Below are 11,126 nucleotides of genomic sequence, written 5' to 3'. Positions count from 1 at the left end.
CTAGTGTATTTTCATTTAACTCTGCATTATGCGTCAATGATGGTTTCACATTGCATCATTGATGAAATGAAATGAAATTATCAGACCAGTTATGTTCATAGCCATACACCAACAATGAATTTTAAAGAATCAAATCATCAAAGCAGATGTTGAGGGAACATAAGCCCTAAGAAAGAAAACGCTAAACCCATTTAGGTCAAAGCATCCAATTACTCTTGTTAACTGAATCGTAAGCACAAAAACAAACGCATGCAAACATATTAAACACCAAAGTATCCTCAAAGGCACAAAAATAATATGTATAAAATAACGGTACAACATATTGCGACGTATCAAATTCTAACAACCAACAACTAAAGACGATGCAAACACCACAACATGGAGCAAAAGAAAATGATAATGTAAAAGCTGTTGTTTATATATATTATGTAACTTAAAAATTAATTTGAAATTATGATAGTATATGCATACCAAATCCAATTCCTAGATTTCCACTTAAGTCATAAAATCTAAATTTTATGGTTGATCATCGTAAGTTTTAGTTGCAACTTTGATTCATTGTTGAAAAGGTTTATCATAACATATTAGGGGCATGAAGAATATAACAAGTCAAATATACTCAACTTTTTTTTAATCAATGTCATATAGGTCTCTTCCTTCCATTGAGGAACAATCACTGAAAGCATCCAGGTTTGCATGGTATGCAGTGGAACTATAAAATAGGGATGAGCAATTCGTTCTCGGTACCGGTACCGAATTTACCAAACCGGGTACTTTTTCGGTACCGATTTTTAGCATTTTCGGTACCGGTTCGGTACCGGTACCGGTTTTTACCCTCAAATACCGGTACCGTACCGAACTGGATATATTCGGTACCGGTACCTACTTTTGAGAATTTTCGGTACCGGTTCTTTCGGTACCGCTACCGGGTGGTACCGAGCTCATCCCTACTACAAAACATAGATTTCTGTTATAATATTAATATTAATATCATGCTATATTTACTTTAGAAAAAAAATCAAAGTCAACCTCATGCTATACCTTATTGACTTGAAAATATGTGTAATTGGCAGGTGAAATCCAAATTATCTTTAAACTTGTAAACATGAACGTCGACGTCCATCATTTTACCGCATCTTATTTTAAGCCGATATCAACTACTCTCAATACTTCTTGAAAGTTTTATGATTCTTGGGATGTAAGAAATAAACCCAATTTTAATGAGAAAACGGAGGTACATGAGATTTCCTTTTCTTAGAATTCCACTTTAAGTTGCAAAATATGAATCTTATTGTTGACCATCGTTAGTTTTAGTTGCAACCCGAATTCATTGTTCAGAAGGTTTCTCGCCTTTACCTTCCATTTAAGAACATGCACAAAAAGCACCCAAACCTTCCATTTAAGAACATGCACAAAAAGCACCCAAGGGTGCATAGTATGCAGATGAACTATAAAACACAGACTCCTATTATAATATTAACATCATGTTATACGTACTTTATATAAAAATAAAGTTAACGTCATGTTATACCTTATTGGCTTAAAACTATATACAATTAGCGGGTAAAATCCAAATTATGTTTCATTGTAAACATGATTGTCGAAGTCCATCATCTAAAGATTTCTGGTTTTAAGCCGATATCAACCATTCTCAATGCTTCTTGAAAGTCTACTGATTTCCGGATCCTAAAAGCTTGTGCAATTGCTTCCCATGGAATTTTAATAGCATGTATCTATGAAAAAACCAAATTTATACGAGAGGAGATGCATGTAATTTATGCTATGTGGACACACATGACAAAATGCCTAAACATTAAGCAATAAGAAAATACATAAAATAAAAAAGACAAACCCTATTTGGGAGAAAGTATAGTTTTAAAACATCATCATAGCAATTAGAATTTCTTAAGAAATAAGAGAAGACATAAAAAGAAAACAAACCTTATCAGGCACAAAACGTAGTTTTAAAACTTGAACTCAACCATTAGAGATACAATGTTAATACTTGAACATTAAACCATGAAAGAAGGTTGCAAATAGCAAAATTACAACAACATCAAGAACAAATACAATAAACATGTATTATCCCAAACTACTACGTGGTGGGTAACAACAAACGCAAAAACTGGCCTTCAAAGCACACACCATTCTGAATGCTTGATTTATCGTCCTCTTTATCTCTAACTATCCCCTAAACCAATAACCTTTAACAACATGTACTACATAACCTAAAATAAAACCACAATAAGAAAAACATAAATACGTAATAATCATAGACTATAACATTCCTATTGCAAAAGTAAGTAATACAAAAGTATAAAATTACCTTTAAAATATCAATTGCAAAAAAATGTAATAAAGTTGAATTATAGTAATTAGAAATAGTGTCAATGCTCACTATCACAACCAACGGACCAGCAAGCATGATACAAAAGAAAAACATGTATCTACCAACAGATCATGATTATCTGTTGCTGTAATCTTGACCATCCACCAATGTTGAGTGGATTTGATGGCCTTGGAAGCCTATAGCTAAAGTATTTAAGGACCACTACAATGTAACATCTCGAAATTTTAAATATCATATTATTAAACTAAATAGCGGTAATAGTCAAGATAAAATAACTAGGAATGAATAACCTAGTTAGTTAGTGTCTCGACATAATAAAACAAATATGGTTAAAATATTTGTTTTTAAATATCTTGTGTGTAATAGAGGGACTAAACTTGTCAAACATGAAATTAGGATGTTTAATAACAAAAAAACACACCAAACACACACTGAATGGTGTGTCTGGTTCGATCAGAGAAAAAGGGCGACAAGAGAATCCCCCTTCAAACCCTAACTCTTACAAAAACTCACAATTGAAGGCTCCAATCAAGTCCAAATCGAAATCTGGATGTAGATTAGTGATCACCTCGTTGAAGGGATCATAAGGTATGTAAATTTTAATGTTTTTGATTCAATTCAAGTTCTAGACAAACTATGAAAAATCGAAATTGAGCTTGGTTATATGATGTATAGATGAAACTTGTAATGAAAACAAGTTTAAGAACAAATACTAGTTGATAATTGCAGAAATCATGTAAAAAATTATGAAATTTATAAGAACCCATTCATCGAATAAGTGGGTTTTGCAAAATAGGCTGAATACTAGAATTATCACTATCACAAGTGATATTACTTGGTATCTATATGATGAATTTAACATTTGAATGCATGCTTGACATGATGAAACCAAATTTTGTGAATTAATAGGCGAAAATAACAAGTTGTGAACTTGATTCTAGTTAGATAAAAATCAGACCCGCTAGGTGTTCGTTAAAATGCCTAAGTGAGGGTTAGTATGTTAAGAATCGGATGAAAACGCATATTTGATTATTTTAGCAAATTATGCGGTAATAACTATGAAAAGAGTTCTAAATTGAATGTGAATTGAACTCTTTAGGGTAGGAATCCGGATCGTCGAATGGACAAGCCGGAGAAGATACGCGTTTGAAGGGTGCGCTTTAAAGGTACGTGACTTGTCGTCTCGTTACATTTATGTAGATAAACCTAGTCGTAGATATGTTTAATATTGATATGGCGAAAATGATGACGTTTGGAATGTCAATGAAGTGGTGTAACTCACTCGACAACCAAACGTGTCAAACTAGTTAAATAAATATGCTTGTTGATGTTATTGTTTAAAATAGCCCAAGTTGGAACGTCAATGAAGTGATGTAACTCACTCGACAAACCCAACGGGTTAAATAATGGTTGAATTGGCAGTGCTTGAAACGACTTAAATTGGGTTATAAAGCATAAACCATGGAATGGAAGTGATACGCTAAGGTTGACAAGCCCGGGAATGGGTAATTATGGTGAGAAATCAACATTGATGAATTATGCAAGTACGCGACTAATGGTTTCGTTACATTACGTTATTTATTCATTCTAGTTAGTTGTTTTGGAATTTAGCCAAACATGAAAACCCGTTAAGTCACAGAAGTGACAAAGTGCCTTAGATAAATAAAATGGGTCAAAACATGAGTTATAAATAGAGTTTGGAATGTCTTGAAATGGTGGTTTCCACTTGGCATCCAAACGGGTCAAAACAAGTTGAGTTGCAAATGTCGAAGTTAATGACCATTACTTGTTGATTGGTTATAAACAAAGCGTAAGCCGTGAAGCGGACACGCTAACTTGTTAAAAAAAGATGAACCCTTGTAGAGGGATTAAAGTTCGAAATTTTTACTTGTCAAATGATTTAGAAAAGCATGTTTAAATCCTTGAAAACAAGCACGGAGATTACTGCCTAAGTGTCCCTCTTGAAGGGAGCAAAACGCTATAGTGGGTAAACCCGAGATTGGGTAAATCGGTCGTAGACATAAGATGACAATAAAACAAGTTGTTGAACTTGTAGACAAACGGGTCGAATAAATAAAGAGCCAAAATAAAGGCCAACTGTTTTTTAAACTGAAAATTTATGCGAGTAATGTTGATAAACGGGTCCGTAATTTAATTACGGTCGCATAGGAAAAAGAATCGGCTAAAACGGACGCCCGAGTCAAAAGTTATGATGGTTCAAAGTTAGAATTTAGTAAATTTTTGGAGCTGGGCAAAATGCAGGTCCAGAAACTGGACCTGCTGGAAAATGCACTCCCCCGCGCCATGCGACGGGGGCACAAGGATCCGGCGCGACACGCGGGGCCGCCCGCCGCGCGCGAAGATGTTGACCGGTTCTGGCGCGTGGCGCGACAGAATTGAAACCAGAATTTTATTATTTTTGTTATGTTTTTGTCATTAGGGCTTGTCAAGGCTCGGTTATTATTGTCAAAACTAATTACTTATGTGGTTTTGACCTCAGGTGATGTTCGTTAGCTACGGATGCCGATCAAGCGTGAAATTAAGAACCGAACACTATTTTTGAAGACTTCCGCGCTAATCTATTCTAGCTAGACTAAGTTGCTTTTTGAAAACTTTATTAGTAGTGAATGTTTTAAACTAGATGGTTGGTTATGTTAAACCGCCTAAACAATGTTTATCTTAACTTGTTAATTAAGTTTTGCTAAATATGCATTCTGCTTTAAAAAGGCCCGTATTTTAACATTAAAATAATAGAGATTTAAGATAAGTGTTACAAGTTGGTAATCAGAGCTCAAGGTTATTAACAAGGTGTGTTCGGTTCAAGCTTGATCAAGCATCCGGTAAGAGCTAATTGTTTTAAGTCGACTCAGTAAATATAGAAAATGAATATGATTAGATGTGAATGGGAAGAGTGTGTAATACACTCAAACCCGGAAAGTGCACCAAACATGAATGGTTTAAGCAAGTTGTGAACTTGGTTAAACTAAAGCCAAAGATGCAAAAGATACAAAATGAAATGTTTAACAATTAATATAAATATCCCGATTTAAGATGACTAATGAAGGCAATGATGATGATACGGTGCCGAATGTCACCGAACAGATGAAAGAAATGCCCGGTGTAACCGGGGGCGAATTAGCATCTCAATTAACTAAAGAGATGGAAGCTAAAATTTCTGAGGAAGTCGGAAAGGCAATAGAAGCCAGTCTACCGCAGTTCGTCGAGAGACTACAACCCACAATTTTGCTAGCAGTAGAAGATATGATAACTGAATTAAAAGATAGTCTCTCACAAGAAAAAGATGACGGGAGTGAGTCGGATGTGGACCCAAGACCCGTAAAGAAATCAAAGCTTGATACCCCAAAAGAGAAGGTAAGGTCTTCCCACATGACAACCGCAGAGGCTAAAGCTGAACCTGACGTCATTTCAGGTATGTTTCTTGTAAATTAAAGTATAGCACAAAGATTATTTCGATACAAATGCAAATAATAGTTGTATATGGGCGTAAATGAGTAGTGAGATGAGTAAACTTTGTAAAAGAAATATACATATATATATATATATATATGTATATAAGCATAAACAGAAGTGATCATGTAAAAATCGAGGCAAAAGTAATCATGATAAATATTGCCGTGGGAAGGGGTGCGCGCACACTCGAACCCGAGAACGTAATGAAAGATAAGCGTCATAATAAGGAGAAGTGTAATAACGCCCGAACCCTGGGAGTTTGCAATAGTAATAGATGACAAGGACATGGTTATTGACTAAGCCAAACCAAATGAAATATATAGAAACATCATTTATGTCAACAAACGATGTGGATAAATGTTATACAACGATATGAAACAATAACATGAAATGAATTGATTTGTTATTGTAACAATGGATTAAGGTCAGAATCAAGGGCTTAAGATCTGGAAAAGAATATCCTCGAGAAAGAAACTAAATGGATAATATGTATTATTCGTTGCTGTAAATAATGAAATACCAATAGATTTGGATTTAAAAGCTCGGGTATGGGTAGATACCCAAGTAACATGTTATTAATAAAATCCTCTTGAGGAAGAACGATAAACACATTGATGGGGATGATTATATAAAAGAATTAGTAAGATAAACGTTATGAAAGTGTTAGAATAAGAACGAGTAAACCCCAAAAGCCGAATAACAATAACAGTAGTTTACCAAATAAGACTTAAGAAATGGGCCTTCGGGACATTAGTAAAAGAAACAGACCTAAGGGTCGCTAACAAAAGAAAGGTGGTGTTCGGATTAAATAAGTAAAGTGCTTGATAATAAAGGTAAATGGAAGCCGGATAATGGGAGCATATTACATTAAGATAATGAGCCCAAGGGAAGGGATAAGAAATCAAAGTAAACAAAAATATAAATCGAAAATTTAGAGTGTCAAGGCATAAGAATAAAGATGACTGTCATAAGTGATGGAACTCACATGAACAAGTCAAACGAGACGAGTGAAAGAATTAAGGACTTGGTTAAGTAAAAGTGGTGGATTTTGCTAATACGACCAAATAAATCGAGAAAAAAAGTCTTGATGAATGCCAGAAAGGTTGCTATGAAAATAATTTCGGTAAAATACCCAGTTGATAGGTATGTTTTCAGATATATGTGTAACCAACAGTCGAGAATGCAAAGTAAAAGTCAAAAGACTCGGATTAAGAGTTACGACTAAGAAGACGATAAAATTTTACAAAAACAGAAATTTTGATAGTCATGTTCAACTACTTTAATGTTGGATGGGCTGAATAAAGTATAATAGTTGATATCCCACGTAAGCGCAACCCGAATAATGAAAGTGCGAAATATTATTGAAGCTATGTGATAGGTCATAAAAGAGTATGGAAGAGAAAATGCAAACCAATGAAACTGAAGTGTTAAAAACATCAAGATCAAGAACCCGGGTAACAGGTTGAAAGGAAGTAGGGGCATAAACCAAATAACGGGATGAGTGGGATAAACCGATGCGAAAAAGGGGGGGTGCCTAGACGCCATATCTATAGATATATACCATTAAATAAAGACATGAGTAGAAGATGATCTACGGGACCGCTAGACCCTTCCGGGTTATAAGCAATATAAAGGTCTACGGGACCAAAATGACCCTCGGGTCACAAATACAAAGAAACAAACAATAGGGTCTCACCTTAAAAAGGCGAAGATCTAATAAAATGGTCTATGGGTCTAAGTAAAGGAACCTACGGGTCGATAATATAAAAGCGTGGGAACCAGTTAGGATTTTCCACGTAAAATGATAACGGAGAAGAATAATTCTTGTCGTCAAATTTTGATATGATTGATTGGCATGTGTTTAAGAGAAAAACATTAAACTAAAAATTTGGTTTAGTAAGAAACGATGCTCTAACACATATAAATACTATGAGAGAAATTAAAAAATGGTTAATGCTAAAGAATATAGGTCTTAACGCCGAAAGGTGTAAGACGATGCATTCGAAGCAAAGATTCTTAATAAAGAAAAGCCGATGTAAAACTAAACATGACGTGATGTGATCACGGACACACAAAGTAACCTAGAATACAATCACATTATAGTGTGAATGACTAGATATGAAATTATAAGCACGCAAAGGGCTAGTGATTGCAAAATAGTACACTCGAAAGTCGAGGTAAGAGGTAAGAGGTAAAAGGTGACTAATTAGTCTAGACGGCAAAGTAATTTACAGTCAAGTAATGTTAAGCCCAAGGTTTATTGAGCCATTTAGAATTATCGAAAGGATTGGTAAGATAGCATACCGTCTCAAAATGACCGAGAGATTGAGTGGGATACATAGCACGTTCCACGTATCACGTCTCCGGAAAGGTTTGGCCGACGAAACAGCTTATATTCACTACGATGATATCGAAGTGGATAATAGTCTTAATTACGCGATGAAGTTGATTGCGATTTTAGATCGTAAACTAAAAAGCTTGAGGAACAAAGTGATTAATCAAGTAAAGATTAAACGGGGACACCAAAAAGGGGGTTCGGATACCGCATGGGAAGCCGAAGAGGAGATGCAACGGCTTTACCCTACATTGTTTGGTACGTACTTTGGTTTCGGGGACGAAACCTTTGTAAGGGGGGTGGACTTGTAATACCCCGAAATTTTAAATATCTTATTATTAAACTAAATAGCGGTAATAGTCAAGATAAAATAACTAGGAATGAATAACCTAGTTAGTTAGTGTCTCGACATAATAAAACAAATATGGTTAAAATATTTGTTTTTAAATATCTTGTGTGTAGTAGAGGGACTAAACTTGTCAAACATGAAACTAGGATGTTTAATAACAAAATAACACACCAAACACACATTGAATGGTGTGTCTGGTTCGATCAGAGAAAAACGGCGACCAGAGAATCCCCCTTCAAACCCAAACTCTTACAAAAACTCACAATTGAAGGCTCCAATCAAGTCCGAATCGAAATCTGAATGTAGATTAGTGATCACCTCGTTGAAGGGATCATAAGGTATGTAAATTTTAGTGTTTTTGATTCAACTCAAGTTCTAGACAAACTATGAAAAATCGAAATTGAGCTTGGTTATATGATGTATAGATGAAACTTGTAATGAAAGCAAGTTTAAGACCAAATACTAGTTGATAATTGCAGAAATCATGTCAAAAATTATGAAATTTATAAGAACCCATTCATAGAATAAGTGGGTTTTGCAAAATAGGCTGAATACTAGAATTATCACTATCACAAGTGATATTACTTGGTATCTATATGATGAATTTAACATTTGAATGCATGCTTGCCATGATGAAACCAAATTGTGTGAATTAATAGGCGAAAATAACAAGTTGTGAACTTGATTCTAGTTAGATAAAAATCAGACCCGCTAGGTGTTCGTTAAACTGCCTATGTGAGGGTTAATATGTTCAGAATCGGATGAAAACGTATATTTGATTATTTTAGCAAACTATGCGGTAATAACACTATGAAAAGAGTTCTAAATTGAATGTGAATTGAACTCTTTAGGCGAGGAATCCGGATCGTCGAGTGGACAAGCCGGAGAAGATACGTGTTTGAAGGGTGCGCTTTAAAGGTACATGACTTGTCGTCTCGTTACATTTATGTAGATAAACCTAGTCGTAGATATGTTTAATATTGATATGGCAAAAATGATGACGTTTGGAATGTCAATGAAGTGGTGTAACTCACTCGACAACCAAACGGGTCAAACTAGTTAAATAAATATGCTTGTTGATGTTATTGTTTAAAATCGCCAAGTTGGAACGTCAATGAAGTGATGTAACTCACTCGACAAACCCAACGGGTTAAATAATGGTCGAATTGGTAGTGCTTGAAATGACTTAAACATCACTCGTTAAATTGGGTTATAATGCATAGACCATGGAATGGAAGTGATACGTTAAGGTTAACAAGCCCGGGAATGGGTAATTATGGTGAGAAATCAACATTGACGAATTATGCAAGTACGCGACCAATGGTTTCGTTACATTACGTTATTTATTCATTCTAGTTAGTTGTTTTGGAATTTAGCCAAACAGGAAAACCCGTTAAGTCACAGAAGTGACAAAGTGCCTTAGACAAATAAAATGGGTCAAAACATGGGTTATAAATAGAGTTTGAAATGTCTTGAAATGGTGGTTTCCACTTGGCATCCAAACGAGTCAAAACAAGTTGAGTTGCAAACGTCGAAGTTAATGACCATTACTTGTTGATTGGTTATAAACAAAGCGTAAGCCGTGAAGCGGACACGCTAACTTGTTACAAAAACATGAACCCTTGTAGAGGGATTAAAGTTCGAAATTTTTATTTGTCAAATGATTTAGAAAAGCATGTTTAAATCCTTGAAAACAAGCACAAAGATTACTGCCTAAGTGTCCCTCTTGAAGGGAGCAAAACGCCATAGTGGGTAAACCCAGGATTGGGTAAATCGGTCGTAGACATAAGATGACAATAAAACAAGTTGTTGAACTTGTAGACAAACAGGTCGAATAAATAAAGAGCCAAAATAAAGGCCAACTTTTTTTAAACTGAAAATTTATGCGAGTAATGTTGATGAACGGGTCCGTAATTTAATTACGGTCGCATAGGAAAAAGAATCGACTAAAACGGACGCCCGAGTCAAAAGTTATGATGGTTCAAAGTTAGAATTTAGTAAATTTTCGGAGCTGGGCAAAATGCAGGTCCAGAAACTGGACCTGCTGGAAAATGCACTCCCCCGCGCCACGCGACGGGGGCACAAGGATCCGGCACGACACGCGGGGCCGCCCGCGGCACGTGAAGATATTGACCGATTCTGGTGCGTGGCGCGACAGAATTGAAACCAGAATTTTATTATTTTTGTTATGTTTTTGTCATTAGGGCTTGTCAAGGCTCGGTTATTATTGTCAAAACTAATTACTTATGTGGTTTTGACCTCAGGTGATGTTCGTTAGCTACAGATGCCGATCAAGCGTGAAATTAAGAACCGAACACTATTTTTGAAGACTTCCGCGCTAATCTATTCTAGCTAGACTAAGTTGTTTTTGAAAAATTTATTAGTAGTGAATGTTTTAAACTAGATGGTTGGTTATGTTAAACCGCCTAAACAATGTTTATCTTAACTTGTTAATTAAGTTTTGCTAAATATGCATTCTGCTTTAAAAAGGCCCGTATTTTAACATTAAAATAATAGAGATTTAAGATGAGTGTTACATGCAATAAACTATTATACATCTTTTATCCAATTGTCTATCACTTAAGAGATTGCTTATGGTTAGTTCCCACTTGAATATACGT

General features: G+C 35.3%; 1 protein-coding gene and 1 long non-coding RNA gene across 2 annotated transcripts; both read left to right on the top strand.

Annotated features, from left to right (window-relative positions):
- The first annotated feature begins 2,759 nt into the window (after positions 1-2,759).
- LOC110927488 lies at positions 2,760-5,007 on the top strand. The gene is made up of 3 exons (XR_002585660.2): positions 2,760-2,938; positions 3,450-3,516; positions 4,851-5,007. It is a non-coding gene; the product is annotated as an uncharacterized LOC110927488 (long non-coding RNA).
- Positions 5,008-5,401: 394 nt separating this feature from the next.
- On the top strand, positions 5,402-10,889 carry LOC110931128. The gene is made up of 3 exons (XM_022174535.2): positions 5,402-5,780; positions 9,357-9,423; positions 10,770-10,889. The coding sequence occupies exons 1-2, from the start codon at positions 5,402-5,404 to the stop codon at positions 9,419-9,421; spliced, it is 444 nt and encodes a 147-aa protein (XP_022030227.1). The 3' UTR covers positions 9,422-9,423; positions 10,770-10,889.
- Positions 10,890-11,126: the final 237 nt, after the last annotated feature.

The sequence above is a fragment of the Helianthus annuus genome, chromosome 3, assembly GCF_002127325.2.
Source record: "Helianthus annuus cultivar XRQ/B chromosome 3, HanXRQr2.0-SUNRISE, whole genome shotgun sequence".
Classification (NCBI taxonomy): domain Eukaryota; kingdom Viridiplantae; phylum Streptophyta; class Magnoliopsida; order Asterales; family Asteraceae; genus Helianthus; species Helianthus annuus.
The sequence above is the reverse complement of the archived record's forward strand: the minus strand, read 5'-3'. Positions and strand labels throughout refer to the sequence as shown.

Bases quoted from the DNA above. Each gene is read 5' to 3' on its own strand.
- LOC110931128 (XM_022174535.2), top strand. From the start codon at position 5,402: ATGACTAATGAAGGCAATGATGATGATACGGTGCCGAATGTCACCGAA. The intron at 5,781-9,356 runs GTATGTTTCTTG...TGAACTCTTTAG, and splicing joins TGAACCTGACGTCATTTCAG to GCGAGGAATCCGGATCGTCG.